Source organism: Phocoena sinus, chromosome 1 (assembly GCF_008692025.1).
Source record: "Phocoena sinus isolate mPhoSin1 chromosome 1, mPhoSin1.pri, whole genome shotgun sequence".
NCBI lineage: Eukaryota > Metazoa > Chordata > Mammalia > Artiodactyla > Phocoenidae > Phocoena > Phocoena sinus.
Genome location: NC_045763.1, coordinates 28,572,082 through 28,590,821, shown reverse-complemented (window position 1 = coordinate 28,590,821; position 18,740 = coordinate 28,572,082). Strand labels below are relative to the sequence as shown.

At 46.8% G+C, this 18,740-nt stretch overlaps 1 protein-coding gene across 3 annotated transcripts in view; it reads left to right on the top strand.

The window, feature by feature from the left end:
* KIAA0319L (KIAA0319 like) overlaps positions 1–5,057 on the top strand; it is a 108,618-nt gene extending 103,561 nt beyond the window's left edge. For all 3 annotated transcript variants that reach the window (XM_032630969.1, XM_032630958.1, XM_032630976.1), the window contains exon 21: positions 3,787–5,057. In XM_032630969.1, the coding sequence (XP_032486860.1) occupies positions 3,787–3,974 (188 nt within the window). In that variant the 3' untranslated portion in view covers positions 3,975–5,057. The remainder of the gene's footprint in view (positions 1–3,786) is intronic.
* Positions 5,058–18,740: the final 13,683 nt, after the last annotated feature.

Sequence of the window (18,740 nt, the reverse complement as noted above, 5' to 3'; positions counted from 1 at the left end):
GTCTGTCCTTTCTGGGCAGACAAGGTGAGGCCATGAAGAGATCAAAGCCAGTGTCTGCCAGCTGGCCTCCTTGCCGCCAGCCATCCTCTCCCACCTTCCTTTCTCCAGTATTTGTCAGGTAGATCCGCAGGCTCCATCGTTGTCTTAGAGCAGGCGGAGGGCAGCTCCCCTGCTGGCTCCAGGTGCACCGCGCTCATCTGTCAAAGAATTTGCGGCTGCACAAGCTTGAGACGGCTTCCAGTGACGGGGCTCGGGGCCAGGGTGGGCAGAAGGCAGAGGGGAGGGTCCTGGGCAGGGAGGAGGGAGGAGTGGGTAAAGGGCTTAAGATGCCTCTTCTGAGGCAGGCGGGTGGGTGACGGCAGGATGGGAAGGCAGACTTGTGGGGAAAGGGAGGGAGCGGGGAGGGCTGCAGGTGGCCAGCTGCTCCCAGGTAACCAAGATGAGACTAGATGAGGGTCGGCAGCCCCTTCTGTGCGCGGTGTCCACGTGAGGAGGTGGTGAGAGTCGCCTTCCATCTGGTGTGGATCTGACCAGGCCAGAAGTCCTGGCTCTTGTTCTGGGCTCTGCAGTGGATTCGTGGGTGCAACCCAGAGCGGAGTCACCAGTAGGATGAGGAGAATAGGATTCAGGACCAAACTGTACAAGGTGTGGAACTGAAGAAGTTCAGCCGGAAGAAGAGTGAGTTTAGTGGAGCATGACGTGTGCGGAAGTGACCTGGACGTGGCGTGCGCCCACCTGAGTGAGCTCGGAGCCGCTGGCACCGAAGGCCAGCAGGCGGAGTGGGACACGTGCCCACCCTCGGGAGACGTGGTTTACATTCAGCAGTTGTGGGTTTTGCTTTGGTTTGGTTTTTTTTTTTTTTTTTTTTTTGGGTACGCTGGCCTCTCACTGCTGTGGCCTCTCCCGTTGCGGAGCACAGGCTCCGGACGCGCAGGCTCAGCGGCCATGGCTCACAGGCCCAGCCACTCCGCGGCATGTGGGATCCTCCCGGACCGGGGCACGAACCCGTGTCCCCTGCATTGGCAGGCGGACTCTCAACCACTGCGCCACCAGGGAAGCCCTTTGGTTTGGTTTTGCTGTTCTGTTGACTTTTTTTCAAGACTTTCTATTGAAGTCTATTAGATTGAACCATATAAAGATTACTGATAATTGACTTTTGACCTATAAAAATAGCAGTTTTCTGTGATTCAGTCTAATGTGTACAGAAAATCATAAGCACATTTCATAAGTGAATGTACCCATGTAATCAGCCCCCCAGAAGCGCCCCCTTTGTGCTTCTTCCCAGTCACTGCCTGCCTCCCCCCAATTTACTTCTAATATCTTGGAGTAGTTTATATAAATGGAATCATTGGGCTTGGCGCCTGTCCCTCAACATTACATTTAGGACGTCCATCCGTGTTGTTAGGTAGAGCAATCGTTCGTTCATTCCCATTGCCGTGTAATTTCCCTTGTAGGAATATATTTATTTGTCAGGTATACTGTTGATGGGCAGCTGAGTTCTTTCCATTTGGGGCTGTGATGGGGAGTGCTGCTGTAAACGTTCTTGCCCATGTCCTTTGGCGGACATGTGTATGGACTTCTGTTAGGTGTAGACCTAGGAACAGGATTGCTGAGTCAGAGGAGATGTGTGTGTTCAGCACCCACTGATATAACCAGCTTCCTAGCTTGTATTGCTTAGTGGATGAATCCCACTCAGTTCTTCAAGCAGAGCGGGAGCTAGAGGTAGGAGGGCCCGGGTGAGTGCTGTGTACTTTGGAGCCAGCAACACGTCCCCCCTTAAGCTCCTGTCCTCCACACCTATGGCCCAGAAGGGCTTTAGGGAACAAGGGAAGCTTCAAGTGCTTGGATGCTGGAGGAGAAAGCCCTCAAAGGGTATTTCATCTATAGGGGCAAAACAGAGGTTTTGAGAACATTGACGCTCCCCTGGTCTTGACGCTTCTTACGTTGACACTGTCCCCTACCACATTGGAAAAGCCTGGGAAGCTGGTGTTCTCTGGCCCTGCTGCTCTGCAGTCCTGAGAATCAGTGGGAGTTGTGGCCGTCCACAGTCATGTCCCAGAACCGTGCCCCTGAGATGGACAAGCTGGGCCCCAGAGCACACTGCACAGATGACCAGCACACGGGCAAGGTCTGTGGGGCTGTGGTTCCCAAGTGACAGGTGCAGTCAGAGTCTAGATGCCCTCATCGTTCACAGCCTGAAGTCATGTCTGGCCAGGAAAGGGCAGAATGCCTGAGAATCATCCCAGGACCTTCTTTCAGTGTTTATTGGGGACCTGGATGGGACCAGGGGGAGGGAGAGTGATTGTTGGAGGATGAGCGTTCAAACACAGCTCACCTGACTGGTCACCTTTTTTTTTTTTTTAACTAATTTATTTATTTTGGGCTGTGTTGTGTCTTCGTTGCTGCATGCAGGCTTTTCTCTGGTTGCAGTGAGCGAGGGCTACTCTTCGTTGCGGAGCACAGGCTCCGGATGCACAGACTCAGTGACCATGGCTCATGGGCCCAGCCGCTCCACGGCATGTGGGATCTTCCCGGACCGGGGCACGAACCCCTGTCCCCTGCATCGGCAGGCGGACTCCCAACCACTGCGCCACCAGGGAAGCCCCAAGCTGGGTTCTTGATGTTGGCAATTCCCACTTCTAGTTCTGCTGTCTCAGCCTACCTTTTGCTTACTCTGGAGTAGTATTTGTACCAGCCAGCAGGCAGCCATCCTGCTGTTGGATGGGATCTGCCCTAAAGCTATTACCAGACCTCGTGGTATGGTCTGGCCTCTGCAGCCATAAGGATGAATAGTGAAGGAAACTATAGTGACATAGAATCTCAGGCATCTTGGGACTTCCCTGGTGGCACAGTGGGTAAGAATCCGCCTGCCAATGCAGGGGACACGGGTTCGAGCCCTGGTCCGGGAAGATTCCACATGCCATGGAGCAACTAAGCCCGTGTGCCACAACTACTGAGCCTGCGCACCTAGAGCCCGTGCTCCACAACAAGAGAAGCCACCGCAATAAGAGGCCCGCGCACCGCAACGAAGAGTAGCCCCCACTCACCGCAACTAGAGGAAGCCCGTACATAGCAACGAAGACCCAGCACAGCCAAAAATAAATATAAAAAAATAAATAAATTTATTAAAAAGAAAAAATCTCAGGCATCTTTTCTGACCTCAGGTGCTTCTTATGGGTCCTCGTTTGTGTGTTCTGACCAGCTGACGGCTTGGGACAGTCCCCGCTTCAGTCAGGCTCTGCAGCAGAGGCCTCTCCAGGCCACATGCCTGCTCTCCCACCCCTTGTACCCTCTCAGCGAAACCAGAGTAAACGTCTACGTAGAATGAAATTGTGTCCTCACTCAGTGTCAGCACCTCTGGCAGGCACTTTACATCCATACTGAGCCAGGGTACAGTGACAAAACTCATTCTCTAGAGCCTAAGTTCTTGTTCCTTGTATTTCCTCCCTCCCACAGAACTCCACCCTCTGCATAAAGGGAGGTAAAACATTCTACATTTAAAAGAGAGAGAAAAGAGAATGTCGTTGGGTGGCACTAACCAAAGCTAATAGATGCTGAAAATAAAGAATCCCCATTGGAACCTGATCGGTTGCTCTCTGAGGCTTCCCTGATGGACTGTCCCATCTAGCCAGGGCTGGGAGGACTTGGGAAGCCTCCTTTTCAGGAGAGGGACCATGACTGGCCCTGTCCCTCCGCTCCTGTTCAGGCTGGGAGGAGGGTGCAGGGTGTGGCTCAAGGAAGAGAAGATTTGTGCTTCTGACGCTGGGTCCCTTGACTCCCCTGCAGGTGTCAGACATAAAGGCCCGGCGCTGAGCAGCAGCCTGATGCACTCGGAGTCGGAGCTGGACAGTGACGACGCCATCTTCACGTGGCCAGACCGAGAGAAGGGCAAACTCCTGCATGGTCAGAACGGCTCCGTGCCCAACGGGCAGACCCCGCTTAAGGCCAGGAGCCCACGGGAGGAGATCTTGTAGCTGCCTGGTCTGTCTCCTCAGGTTAGGGGTTGGCAGTGCTAGGGTGCAGGGCATTGCCAGGCTGATTCTCATACCTCCCATGTCTGAGGGCAGCTGTTCTCCCAGCGTCTGCTGGTCAATCCACCCTAATACCCTCAACTAGAGTTGCTGGTACTTGAATCCAGAGACCTTCTCCGGGAACCCCTGAATGAAGCTGTGAATGAAGAGGTTTCCTCTTTAATCCCGTCTGGTAGGTCCCACAAAGTGTCCTCACCTCAGGGCCTCCTTTTCTGGAACCCCTCCTCTGCTCCGAGGATGGACACTGGCAGCTCCTGGCCTCCTCTCCAGCTCTTTGTTGGCAGGGTTGCTGCTTCTGGGGCATCTGCACAGCGAGGCCTGGCTGTGTCCTCCACCCCTGGGTACAGAAACAAGCACCGCCAGCCCCCTGGCTCCAAAAGCCTGCCTGCAGGCACGTTCTTTGTTCTCGTCTTTGGGGCGGAGTGCGCCCTCTTGCTAGGCCCAGAGGAAGTGGTGCCCCCTTCTTACCGCTGCTGCTGGGCTAGGGGAGGGCTGGCTGTTTCAGGAATGCAGAGGGGCCCCTCTGGCTGCTGGACTGTTGTTTAAGAGTAGCCAGGCTGGACACAGACTGCCACCCTTCTTCCTCCTGACCACGCTGGCTGCTTCAGGGATCAGGCCACCACTCCCTGTGCCCAGAGGAGGTAGCCACAAACAGACTGGAATGTTATGGCATGAGAGTGCACGTGTGTGACTGCCCCACAGCGGTCTCCTCTGTGTCCATCTGTCCGAGTGTCTTCTCTCTGTGTCCCTTGCGTGTGTGTGTGTGTGTGAGAGTGAGTGTGTGTGCATCAACTCCTTCTAGGGCTCTTGGCTACTCATAAGGCAACCTTGACCTGGAAAGACTATCAGCTTCATGGAACAGAGACTTCCTGAATCCCTCCGGCCCTGTCACTGGTTCCCCAGCCATGGTTTCTGGGTGTTGAGGAATGGGAGCTTTGGGGGAGTGGCTTTTTAAAAAGAAACGTACCGTTTATACTACTGCACTACGGTCTGTTGTGAGATGGTTAAACATGCTATTTAATTGTACGTGTGCCTGCTGGGTGTGCTGCTTTGTGCTCCATTGCTGGCCTCTACCACGGGTCCAGGCACCTGTATGTTCCTGTGACATGATGGCCTCCGGCAGGGAGGTCATGGGCCTGGCATCAGCATGTGTGGTGCTGGGACCCTGCCTCAGTGGCTGCTGATGGAGGAGTCACCGCCCTGGCCCCTGCTGGCCAGCTGCTCCGTGTGGCTTTTAGGGAGGGGATTTTTCTGTCCTTCCTTCGACCTTCTGTGAACACAAAACTGATGCATACAAACACCACCACCCCCTCTCACCCCTACCCTTACCCCGTGGACAAGCTGGGGATACAGCGTGTCCCAGTGCCCAGGTTGGCCTTTATGGGCCCTGCCCTTCTCTTTTGGAGTTTCCAAAGCAGTAGGGCTTGGCCCCGGGCCCCCAGAACACTGTGCAGTGTTGGAGGAATAGCTTGCTGAGCTTGTGGGATAAAAGGAGGGCTGCTGTTCGGTCTTGCACTCCCAGGAAAGGGAGGGGAGAGAAGGACTGTGGAACTCATTCTTTCCCCAAGGCCCTGTGCACAAAAATCCGCTGAGGGTGGGCGGTATTGGTTCTGTTTTTACAGGAACAGAAACGAGGCATACGAGAAGTAACTCGGTCCACACACCGTAAATGACGGAATTAAACTCACGCCCAGCAGAGCCTGTGCGTGGTCTGGATCAAAATCACCTTTAAAAATGGGTTGCTGGGCCCCACCACTGTGTTTCTGATTGAGTAGGACTGGGACGAAACACGAGAATTTGCCTTTCTGATAAGTTCCCAGAGATGCTCTTCTGCTGGTCTGGAGACCACACTTTGAGAACCGCTGGTCTAGAAGTGCACATTCAGTGTGTCATGAATAGGAGGCAGCAGCTGACCCGTCCCGAGCGAGGGTGCAGGAAGCTCAGAGGAGTGGGAGCTTGAATCTGCCCGGGGCGCGCTGTGGGCCAGGGCCGCGTGTGTTCTCGGGTGTGCAGGCCAGGCTGCCCCAGAGCAGCTGGTGGGCAGGCGATCGGGAGTTAGTGAGGTTGGTGTACTGGAAGAACTTTGAAGGATCCATGAAGGAGCTACAGGACTTGATAACTTACTGGCTTTGTAGGTTTTTTCTGTGTTCTTTGGGCCTCATTCCTGTATCTTATCTCAGCCACAGCTCATTGAAGGATATATTTTTATCTCAGTCTCAGATGAATAAAAGAATTTTTCATCCCCTACTCCTCCCACCAAAAAAGGGACAAAACCCAGAAACCAGTGCTGCTTTCCTGGCTTGGGGTCTTGCATCGAGAAGACTGCCGTGTCCCTATTCTTGCCTGACTCATGAAAGAGCCAGAAATCCTTGGGCTTGCTTAGGGAGAGCTAGGCTACTTCCATAAAACCCTGTCACCCCAAAGGAACCCTTCTGAAATAATCCTGAATTTCAGGAGCCTGGGAGCCCCTGCCTTGACCAAACCTAGCTAAACACTCCACCCTCAAAGGCCTCCATCTTTCATTTTCTAGAATGGCCAGAGGGAAGGCCAATAGAGGGCATCCTCGCATTTCTTGAAGCCCACAGGTACCATGTGTGGAGAGGAGAGTTAGTCACCAGGAAGCAACACTCAAAGAAAACCCTTCGGGCTGGTAGGCTGCAGCATGGCCTTCCTTCTGAGGGAGCAAAGGTGGGGGAGACGCTGAATCTTGTTCTTCCAGCTTCCCATTGGCCTGTCTGATCAGTGAACGGAGCCGGCACAGGTGGCCACACACACTGAGAGTTGTTCTCTGAGAACAAACAGGTATGGAAAGAAGGTGCGCGCAGTCAGGAGCCATGAGCCCCTGGGAAGGAGGGTTTGAGGAGCATGGATCAGGCCCTTGATTCCTTTGTGGAATTTGTGTTGAGGTTTAAAGGCCCCTATTTAGTCTCTGGTCAAACCCAGGCCACCGGGCTTCCCTGGTGGCGCAGTCGTTGAGAATCCGCCTGCCAATGCAGGGGACACGGGTTCAAGCCCTGGTCCGGGAAGATCCCATGTGCCACGGAGCAACTAAGCCCGTGAGCCACAACTACTGAGCCTGCGCACCTAGAGCCTGTGCTCCGCAACAACGAGAAGCCACCGCAATGAGAAGCCCACGCGCCACAACGAAGAGTAGCCCCCGCTCGCCACAGCTAGAGAAAGCATGCACACAGCAACGAAGACCCAACGCAGCCAAAATAAATAAATAAAAATGTTTAAAAACCAAAAAACCCAGGCCACCATTATGACCCCTTTCTACGTAACCCTCCAGTTTGTGGTTGGTGCTGGTGGTGCCTACTTAATATCCAGGATTTCCAGTGCCAGGGCTGGGGCTGTCCACTCTCGTGCCTCCCCACAAAGGCCCAGGTGGGGTGTGTGCCTCTGTGTCCAAGTGCTGCCGAACAGGTAAACTCCCCCACCCCGGGGGCCTCTCTGAGTTGCTGGGGTTTGACATTGGAGGGTATTGATCAGGCATTTTTGGTCACAAGGAAGAAAACTAAAGTTACCTTTCATGGGAAGGCCAGCCTTCTGTCCAGTTCTGAGTGCAGATACAAAACACTGGCTGCCGTGCCCTAGTCTCACCTTCTGAGCTACGCTGTAGGTCCCGGTCCCCACTTCTAACTAAGCACGTTCTTGTGTATCGACATCAGTGGTTCTCACACTGGCTGCACATTAGAATCACCTGTGCAACTTTTAAAACATACTGATGCCTGGAACCCACACCCCATAGGTTATTGTGATTTAACTGATCTTTTATTAATTCCTCAGAACATTTGTGCACCCATACCATACCCTTGACAAGGGGGAAAACAGCCCTTAGCAGCTCAGCTCCAAAAGACTTGCAAACCAGCTGGATTTGGAGACAAAGAGGGAAAGTACCCAGACACCCAGTTCCTCTTAACCACCTCAGGGAGAAGCCCTTGAAGTTGGGTGTGGCAGAGATCAGCTGCTTGCCAAACCAGAGTGCTTTTCCGGGACACAAATCACTTCATCTCCAGCCTTCTGCACAATATGGGCAGAAGAGAGGTGTTCCATCTTCAGCCCTGACCCATTAGAAACTTCTGTGTGATGCCCCCCTCCTCCATCTGCTGGCCAGATGCAGAGGCGCTCTCGGGGGACTCTGAGGCCATGGGAGAGACATGCATGGTGGAGGGAGCCCGGTTCCTAATCCACCATCTAGAAGAGAGCTGCTCTACCAGAATGGCCGTTGGATTGTGATGAGAGAAATGAACTTTATTGTACTAGCCAATGCATTTTTTTTAAAAAGTAAGGGGCTTCCCTGGCTGTCCAGTGGTTAAGACTCTGCACTCCCAATGCAAGGGGCATGGGTTCGACCCCTGGTCAGGGAACTAAGATCCCACATGACGTGCGGCGCGGCCAAAAAACAAAAAAACTAATGGCTGGTGTTAAGACTGTGGGCCCAGGCTCTCCTTTGACAGGCCTCCCTGGGCCCAAGTAAGCTAGCAGGATTGACAAAGATGCCTCAGCCCAGGGCTCTGTGACTGACAGCCACGTGGGCTGCAGGAGGGGCAGCTATACCGTTCTAGTTCACATGCCCTCTGTTTGTCTTCTGAAGAGCAGACAGTAATAACTCAGATCCTCCCTGAGGATAAGGGCAACATGCTTAGGGATCCTCGGGGGTATGATTGCCTGTAGTGTGTGGTTTGGGAATTTGAGGGCTTGGAGAGGAAGCAGCAGCAACAATCGGAAACTTAAACTAGATCTGGGAGGGGGGGAACCTCCAGTCTGTTGACAGGCGGTATCTCAATTGTTACTAGATCTTGTAGCCCAGAAGACTGAAGATTTTCAAACACCCATTTCTATGATTAAAAAATAATAATAATAATAAAATAAAAAAAGCTTAAAGGAAGAGCCAGGACAAATCCAGTGCAAAAAGTGTTTAATTCAAACTTTGTGCTGTAAATGACTACAGCATTTTAGTATTCAACTGGAAATATGGCTACATGGAGGAAAGTCATTATCTTTGTAATCTGCAGGTAACCACACACACCCTGAATCTCTGAAGGAGTCCAGTGCCCTTAAGAAAAACAATGTCAGTATACACTTGGAGTCAGACCTGGGCTCCCAGTTTGAACTGTAGAGCCCAAAACGGGGAATTGAATCATGGGAATATCTGAGTCACAAGCTTTTTCTTGGCGTTTATTAGTTGGCTAAATAAATTGAAGCAGATAAAGCACCATGCCCTTAGAGCAGTTTAAGCTTTCCCCCAGGCAATGCCCTCCAGCCTTCAAGTAGACTAGATTCAAGTAGGCTGCCTCCTAGCAGCCTAGAATCTCTCTCCTCTAAAACCCGGGGCTGTATCTGGGGCTGCACTGACTCATGTGCCTCTACACTCTAGACAGCACTCAACCTCCTGCCTCCTACTTGCTTACAAGTTCATGAGGCTGTGGAGCCATCTCGTGTTTTATAACTCTTCTGATTCTGGTGGGTTCCATGGAGACAAAACACAAGTCTCAAACACCCGTGCTTCAGACAAAGAGGGTTCCTGTCATGCTGCCTATAATCTGCACGTGCTCATCAGTGACTAATGCCAACAACAGGCAGCTCTGGAGAAAGCACAGACACCACTCTATCCCTGCCTTCGCTCAAAATTCCCAAGCTATCTCTATCAAAAGCATGAAGCGCTTTTAAACATGGTACTCTTTGGATCTATTAAATGCCGTATTCTTTTTTTTTTTTTTTAATTATTTATTTTTGGCTGTGTTGGGTCTTTGTTGCTGCCTGCGGGCTTTCTTTAGTTGCGGTGAGCAGGGACTACTCTTCGTTGCGGTGCGTGGGCTTCTCACTGCGGTGGCTTCTCTTGTTGTGGAGCACGGGCTCTAGGCACGTGGGCTTCAGTAGTTGTGACATGTGGGCTCAGTAGTTGTGGCACACGGGCTTAGTTGGTACGCGGCATGTGGGATCTTCCTGGACCAGGGCTCGAACCCGTGTCCCCTGCATTGGCAGGTGGATTCTTAACCACTGAGCCACCAGGGAAGCCCCAAAATGCCATATTCTTGTTTGGAAAAGCAGTGTCAACTTCAGCATTCCAAAAGTGCCCATTGTCATCTTACGGTGGCTGGCATGCACTTGAAAGCATGCCTAGGATGAACACAGAGCCTAGCACAGACTGACCAAGCCAGGGATGCGGAAGAGGTGGCTTCTCAAAACATGCCAGCTGAAGAGGGAAGAGGATCTGGTCACCGCTGAGCTGACACTCCAAGGTAACCTGGCCGAATAAGCTCCCAGGTAGTGCTACTTGAGGGGGAGAATAAAAAGATGGAATTAAAACACTAAACAATGAATGCCATTTAAGATAGAGGTATGGTGGTAACTGAAATGAAAGTAATATAAGGTCCTTTCATAGAAGGACAGTAAAAATGCTGATTAACTTTAGAGTTGAAGTCAGGTGTTCTTGTTATAAATACTGAGTAAGCCACTAAAAATTCAGAACTAGAATATCTAAACCAGAAGAGGAAAAAAAATACTTCAATCAACCAAACAGAAAGCAGGAATAGAGGTAAAACTGCAGCATTAAAAATTTGATCACTGGGCTTCCCTGGTAGCGCAGTGGTTGAGAGTCCACCTGCCAATCAGGGGACACGGGTTCATGCCCAGGTCCGGGAAGATCACACATGCCGCGTAGCGGCTAGGCCTGTGAGCCATGGCCGCTGAGCCCGCGCTTCCGGAGCCTGTGCTCCGCAACGGGAGAGGCCACAACAGTGAGAGGCCTGCATACTGCCAAAAAAAAAAAAAAAAAATTTGATCACTTAATAGGCAGAAGTTGTCAGATTGAATACTAAAACAACTACCACTACCACCTCCAAACAGAAGTTAACAGATGGGATATACCTGTAAAACTATATTCACAAGAGACAGCTAAAATATAGCATACAGAGATTGAAAATAAAAGGACAGCAAAGATATACTGGGGGTTTTAGTTCCTATTAAGACAATGAAGTAGCATAGGCTACTAGCTCCCTTCCTCAAAAATTAACCCTAGGAAAACAGTACACCTTAGGAAATAGCATACATCTGAGGAACCACCACCAAAAACCAAACCGACAAGAAATCTCCCCCAATCCTAAGAACGCCTAGGACACTGAAGGTCATCAGAAACTGTAAGGGCAGGTAGGACATCAGTGAGTTGTTTACTCTTGCTGAACATGAGACACACAGCCAAGTCACTGGCATCAGAGGGACACTACCGAGTCAGCCCAAAATCTCTGCTGGGGTAAAAAGAGGGGGTGGGCTAGGCAGCTGCTCTTGGGATTAAAACCTTTCCCCACTCCAAAGCCCCAGGGCTGGTAGATGACAATTAGGAATTACTGCTTCTTCCTAAGGCTCTGAAAGTAAATCTTTGAGCAGTTACTGGTAGAGTGGTTGACAGTGACTGTGAGGTACCCAGAGGTTATTACCTTCCCCTTCTTAATTGAAAGGGACAGCATAGAGCATGGCCTTGATCTTTCACCAATAAATACTACCAGACAGAAGAGCTAATGCTCTGGAGGGACATGAGCTCACAGGCCAAAATAACCAGAATACAACCCCTGGCCCCCGAAGACAGCAAACTAAACATATACTCTCTAACCAAGAACTGAAAATAAAGCAAAATAAAAATACAGGAAAATATTAGCAATATGAAGCAGGAACAAGAACCAAGTGAAAATATTATGAAAAATATAATGACTGGGATACAGGGACAGATACAGGTCAAAACCAGTTAGTTGGAGCATCATCTCAAGGTCCTTTACCAAAAGGAAGCAGGAAATGGTCAGAAGACACACACACACAGCAGTCCAGCAGTAGAGTAGAAGTGCCAACATCTAAAAAGACAAGAGAAAAAAGGAGGAAATATTTGAAGAAATAATGAGAATAGGTTGATCAGAATTAAAGAAAGATGAAGGAACTCATGGATGATTAAGGAAAACGTACAACCAGAAACACTGTAGTAAGAGATTTAAGACCACCTAAGAAAATGAAAAATTCTGAAAGCTCCCAGAGAGAAATAGCAGATCAATTACAAAGGAGCAAGAATCAGATTGACATCAGGTTTCCTTACAGTATCCTCAGATGAAAGAAGACAAATGAATCACGTTTTCAAAATGCTGAAGGAAAAGAATTTTGAACTCAAAATTTATTCAAAACAAACCCATTTAAACATGAAAGTAGAATAAAAAATATTCTCAGGGATACAAAGCTTCAGAATTTTTTCACAATAGATCCACCTAAAATATACTTAGAAGTGGTTAAATATGAAAAATAAATTTAGACATGGGAAGACATATAGGAAGTAAGGGTGAGCAAATAAATACTCTGGCAAAGTTTGTACAGATGGTCCCCAACTTATGATGGTTTAAGATTTTTCAACGTCATGATGGTGTGAAAGTCATACAGATTCAGTAGAAACCATCTTTTGAATTTTGAATTTTTTTTTTTTTTTTTTTTTGCGGTTACGTGGGCCTCTCACTGTTGTGGCCTCTCCCGTTGCGGAGCACAGGCTCCAGACGCACAGGCCCAGCGGCCGTAGCTCACGGGCCCAGCCACTCCGCGGCACGTGGGATCCTCCCGGACCGGGGCACGAACCCGCGCTCCCTGCATCGGCAGGCGGACTCTCAACCACTGCGCCACCAGAGAAGCCCTGAATTTTGAATTTTAATCGTTTCCTAAGCTAGCAATATGTGGAAGGACACCTTCTCGTGATGCTGGGCAGTTGCAGCTGCCACAGCTCCCAGTCAGCCACACGATCACAAGGGTAAAACACTGACACAACTATTTTGCGTCCATATAACCCATCTGTTTTTCACTTTCAGTACCATATTCAATAAATTACATGAGATATCCAACACTTTATTATAAAACAGGCTTTGTGTAAGATGGTATTGCCCAATTAATGTTAATGCAGGCTAATTTAAGTGTTCTGGGCACCTTTAAGGTAGGCTAGGCTAAGCTATGATGTTCAGGTTAGGTGTGTTAAATGCATTTTTAAAAATTAATTTATTTATTGGCTGCACTGGGTCTTCATTGCTGCAAGCGGGCTTTCTCTAGCTGAGGTGAGCGGGGGCTACTCTGCGTTGCGGTGCATGGGCTTCTCATTGTGGTGGCTTCTCTTGTTCCGGAGCACGGGCTCTAGGTGCATAGGCTTCAGTAGTTGTAGCACACAGGCTCAGTAGTTGTGGCTTGCAGGCTCTAGAGCTCAGGCTCAGTAGTTGTGGTGCACGGGCTTAGCTGCTCCGTGGCATGTGGGATCTTCCCAGACCAGGGTTCGAACCCATGTCCCCTGCATTGGCAGGCGGATTCCTAACCACTGCGCCACCAGGGAAGTCCCATTAAACGCATTTTTAACTTACAATATTTTCAACTTATGATGGGTTTATTGGGACATAACACCATCATAAGTTGAGGAAGATCTGTAGTCTGAAACAGCTAGAAGGAAAGAAGAGGAAGTGGGGAAGAGAGAAGAGGAAGGGGTAAGAGAAGAGAGGAAGGGGAAGGAAAGGAAAACAATGAAGTATGTTAACAACCCAGAGCCAAAATTCTGAACAATATCCACACGGTAGGGTTGGGAAGACCAAAATCTTACCAGGAAGAAGATTTACATGACAGTTAAAGAAACCAATAGGGGTAAACACGCATGTTTAGTATTAACATCAATAAAAAAGTAGAATGTATTACTTTTAAACAGGTAGAAGAAAATTTTCCATTGCTACTCAGTGGAAAGCAGGGGGGAAAAAAGTACACTAAGTAGAAATTGTGAAATAACAGCAGAAATATGGTTTAATAGCAGTGGTTAAAATGAATGTAAACATCTTAAACTTAACTGAAGACAGACTCACCCCTTCTTTTCCATCTTCACTTGCCCTCCCTGAATGGACATTAGTGTTTGAGGAAGTAAACGCATGTAAAGGGAGTAACTGGTGGGCCTGGAGCCCACGGAAGCCCACTGGTGAAGGGGGCCACAGTGAAGCAGCCCAGCAACAGGGCAAGTGAGACAGTGGGTGACTGGAATAGGAGACTGATTACGTTGTGCAAATACATTAACTGATTGAGAAAATAACTATATATATTGAGGATAATGGGAGACAGAGTTCTCAGTGTTTAAGAAAGGATTTATGAACATGGAAAGGGAGAAGGCTTTCTCCCGAGGTATTGAACTCAAATTGGAAGAACTGGTATGAACTCACAGTTTCAGATAGATGACAGACAGATGATAGATAGATAGACAGATAGATGATAGATAGGCAGATAGATGGTAGAGTTGTATATAGTTATATAAACGTGTATATATTTGCTTATGGATTGAGTCTATCCACTGACAGGGCATAGGAACAATTTTATCTTAGTAGCAACAAGCGTACCAGTTGCTCAGGCATTAGGGCTTCATGGCTGAGTCTAAGACTGGGGAAGGGAAAGTACAAAATAATGCTGGAACATTTGGTTTTGAGTAACTAAATGCTGAAAAAATAATGGGGACATGTCAGAGGGACGAAGAAGCCAGCCAGAAGTGGCTTCCATTGATTAAATCTAGGACAATTTGAGTATCAAAATAAATGAGTATTGAATTATAACCTAATAAATGAAATAGGAATCTATGACTTTATACTGCTATACATAAATGTATAAAAAATTTAAAAGACCCAATATGAATTCTTTTTAAAAAAAAAACAGCAATTTAGGGCAACAATGATGGAAAAAAAGAATAAACAACAGGGGAAAAAAACAAGAAAAGAGAGGAAAAACACTCATAAAATCAGAGATGGAAAAGAGAACACTGACAAAACCAAATGATGGTTCTTTAAAAAGATTTTTAAGATAGATAAGACTGATCAAAAAGCAACAAATAACACACAAGGGAATACCGATAAGGTTATCAGCTGATTTTTCAGCAGAAACTCTGCAGGCTAGAAGGGAGTGGCACGATATTTAAAGTGATGAAATGGAAAAACCTACAACCAAGAATACTCTACCCAGCAAGGCTCTCATTCCTATTCGATGGAGAAATCAAAAGCTTTACAGACAGGCAAAAGCTAAGAGAATTCAGCACAACCAAACCAGCTTTACAACAAATGCTAAAGGAACTTCTCTAGGCAGGAAAGAGACCAGCAACTTAAAACCACCTTCTATATATATAGACGGCTATATCAAAACCTCATGGGAACAGCAAACCAAAAAACTACAAGAGATACACACACACAAAAGAAAAAGCAACCCAAACACAACACCAAAGATAGTCATTCAAATCACAAAGGAAACAAAAGAGGAAGGGAAGAAAAAAGACCTACAAAAACAAATTGAAAACAATTAAGGAAATGTCAGTGGGAACATACATATTGATAATTACCTTAAATGTAAATGGATGAAATGCTCCAACCAAAAGACACAGACTGGCTGAATAGATACAAAAACAAGACCCATATATATGCTGTCTACAAGAGACCCACATACAGACTGAAAGTGAGGTAATGGAAAAAGGTATTCCATGCAAATGGAAACCAAAAGAAAGCTGGAGTAGCAATACTCAGACAAAATAGATTAAAATAAACACTGTTAGGGCTTCCCTGGTGGCGCAGTGGTTAAGAATCCGCCTGCCAATGCAGGGGACACGGGTTTGAGCCCTGATCTGGGAAGATCCCACATGCCGTGGAGCAACTAAGCCCATGTGCCACAACTACTGAGCCTGCACTCTAGAGCCCATGAGCCACAACTACTGAGCCCACGTGCCACAACTACTGAAGCCCGTGAACCTAGAGCCCATGCTCCACAACAAGAGAAGCCACCACAATGAGAAGCCTGCGCACCACAAAGAAGAGTAGCCCCCGCTTGCTGCAACCAGAGAAGGCCCATGCGCAGCAACAAACATCAAATGCAGCCAAAGATTAAATAAATAAATTTTTTTTTTTAAAAAAGACTGTTACAAGAGACAAGGAAGGACACTACATAATGATCAAGGGATCAATCCAAGATATAACAATTGTAAATATATATGCATCCAACATAGGAGCACCTCAATATATAAGCCAAACGCTAACAGCCATAAGAAGGGAGATTGACAGTGACACAATAATAGTGGGGGACTTTAACACCCCGCTTATACCAATGGACAGATCATCTGGACAGAAAATCAATAAGGAAACACAGGCCTTAAATGACACATTAGACTTGATGGACTTAATTAATATTTATAGAACATTCCATCTGAAAGCAGCAGAATACACTTTCTTCTCAAATGCACATTGGAACATTCTCCAGGATACATCACATATTGGGCCACAAATCAAGCCTTGGTAAATTTAAGAAAATTGAAATCATATCAAGCATCTTTTCCAACCACAATGCTATGAGATTAGAAATAAATTACAGGGGAAAAAAGAACTGTAAAAAACACACATGGAGACTAAACAATATGTTATTAAACAACCAATGGATCATCGAAGAAGTCAAAGAGGAAATAAAAAAATACCAAGAGATAAATGACAATGAAAACACGATAAAAAACCTGTGGGGGGACTTCCCCGGGGGGTCCAGTGGCTTAACACTCTGCGCTCTCAACTCAGGGGGCCTGTGTTCGATCCCTGCTCAGGGAACTAGATCCTGAATGCTGCAATTAAAGATCTCACATGCCACAACTGAAACATCCCACATGCCACAACTTAAAAAAAAGAAAAAGAAAAAAAGATCCTGCATGCAGCAACGAACATCCTGCAAACAGAGACGAAGACCCTGAGTGCTGCAACTAAGATCCAGCGCAGCCAAATAAATATTAAAAAAACAAACAAAAAAAACCCTATGGGATGCAGCAAAAGCAGTTCTAAGAGGGAAGTTTATAGCAATACAATCTTCAAGAAACAAGAAAAGTCTCAAATAAGCAACCTAACCTTACACCTAAAGCAACTAGAGAAAGAAGAAGAAAAAAAAAACGCTCAAAGTTAGTAGAAGGAAAGAAATCATAAAGATCAGAGCAGAAATAAATGAACTAGAGATGAAGATAACAATAGAAAAGATCAATGAAACTAAAAGCTAGTTCTTTAAAAAGATACACAAAATTGATAAACTTTTAGCCAGACTCATCAAGAAAAAAGGGAGAGGGCTCAAATCAATAAAATCAGAACTGAAAAAGGAGAATTTATAACTGACACCACAGAAATATAAAGGATAAGAGACTACTATAAGCAACTATATACCAATATAATGGACAACCTAGAAGAAATGGACAAATTCTTAGAAAGGGACAATCTTCCAAGACTGAACCAGGAAGAAATAGAGAATATGAACAGACCCATAACGAGTACTGAAATTGAAACTGTAATTTAAAAAACTTCCAACAGGGCTTCCCTGGTGGCGCAGTGGTTGAGAGTCTGCCTGCCAATGCAGGGGACACGGGTTCGTGCCCCGGTCCGGGAAGATCCCACATGCCGCGGAGCAGCTAGGCCCATGAGCCATGGCCGCTGAGCCTGCGCATCCGGAGCCTGTGCTCCACAACGGGAGAGGCCACAACAATAAGAGGCCCGCGTACCGCAAAAAAAAAAAAAAAAAAACTTCCAACAAACCGAAGTCCAGGAACAGATGGCTTCATAGGCAAATTCTATCATTTAGAGAAGAGTTAACACCCATCCTTCTCAAACTCTTCAAAAAATTGCAGAGGAAGAAACACTCCCAAGCTCATTCTATGAGGTCACCATCACCCGGATACCAAAACTAGACAGATACCACAAAAAAGAAAGTTACAGGCCAATATAACTGATGAACATAAATGCAAAAATACTCAACAAAATACAGGCAAGACAAATCCAACAACACATCAAAAGATCATACACCCTGATCAAGTGGGATTTATCCCAGGAATGCAAGGACTTTTCAATATACGCAAATCAATCAATTTGATACACCATGTTAACAAATTAAAAAATAAAAACCATATGATCATCTCAATAGATGCAGAAAAAGCTTTTGACAAAATTCAACACTGATTTATGAAAAAATTCTCCAGAAAGTGGGCATACAGGGAACCCACCTCAACATAGTAAAGGCCATATATGACAAACCATTATCAATGGTGAAAAACTGAAAGCATTTCCTCTAAGATCAGGAACAAGACAAGGATGTACCCTCTCAGCATTCTTATTCAACAGTTTAGGAAGTCCTAGCCATGGCAATCAGAGAAGATAAAGAAATAAAAGGAATCCAAATTGGAAAAGAAGAAGTAAAACTGTCAGTGTTTGCAGATGACATGACACTGTACATAGAAAATTCTAAAGATGCCACCCGAAAACTACTGGAGCTCATCAATGAATTTGGTAAAGTTGCAGGATACAAAATTAATGCACAGAAATCTCTTGCATTCCTATATACTAACGACAAAAGATGAGAAAGAGAAATTAAGGAAACAATCCTATTTACCATCACAATAAAAAGATTAAAATACCTAGGAATAAACCTACCTCAGGAGGCAAAACACCTATACTCAGAAAACTATAAAACACTGATGAAAGAAATCAAAATGACACAAACAGATGGAGCGATATACCATGTTCTTGGATTGGAAGAATCAATATTATCAAAATGACTATAATACACAAAGCAATCTACAGATTCAATGCAATCGCTATCAAATTACCAATAGCATTTTTCATAGAATTAGAACAAAAACTTTTATAATTTTTATGGAAACATAGAAGACCCCGAATAGCCAAA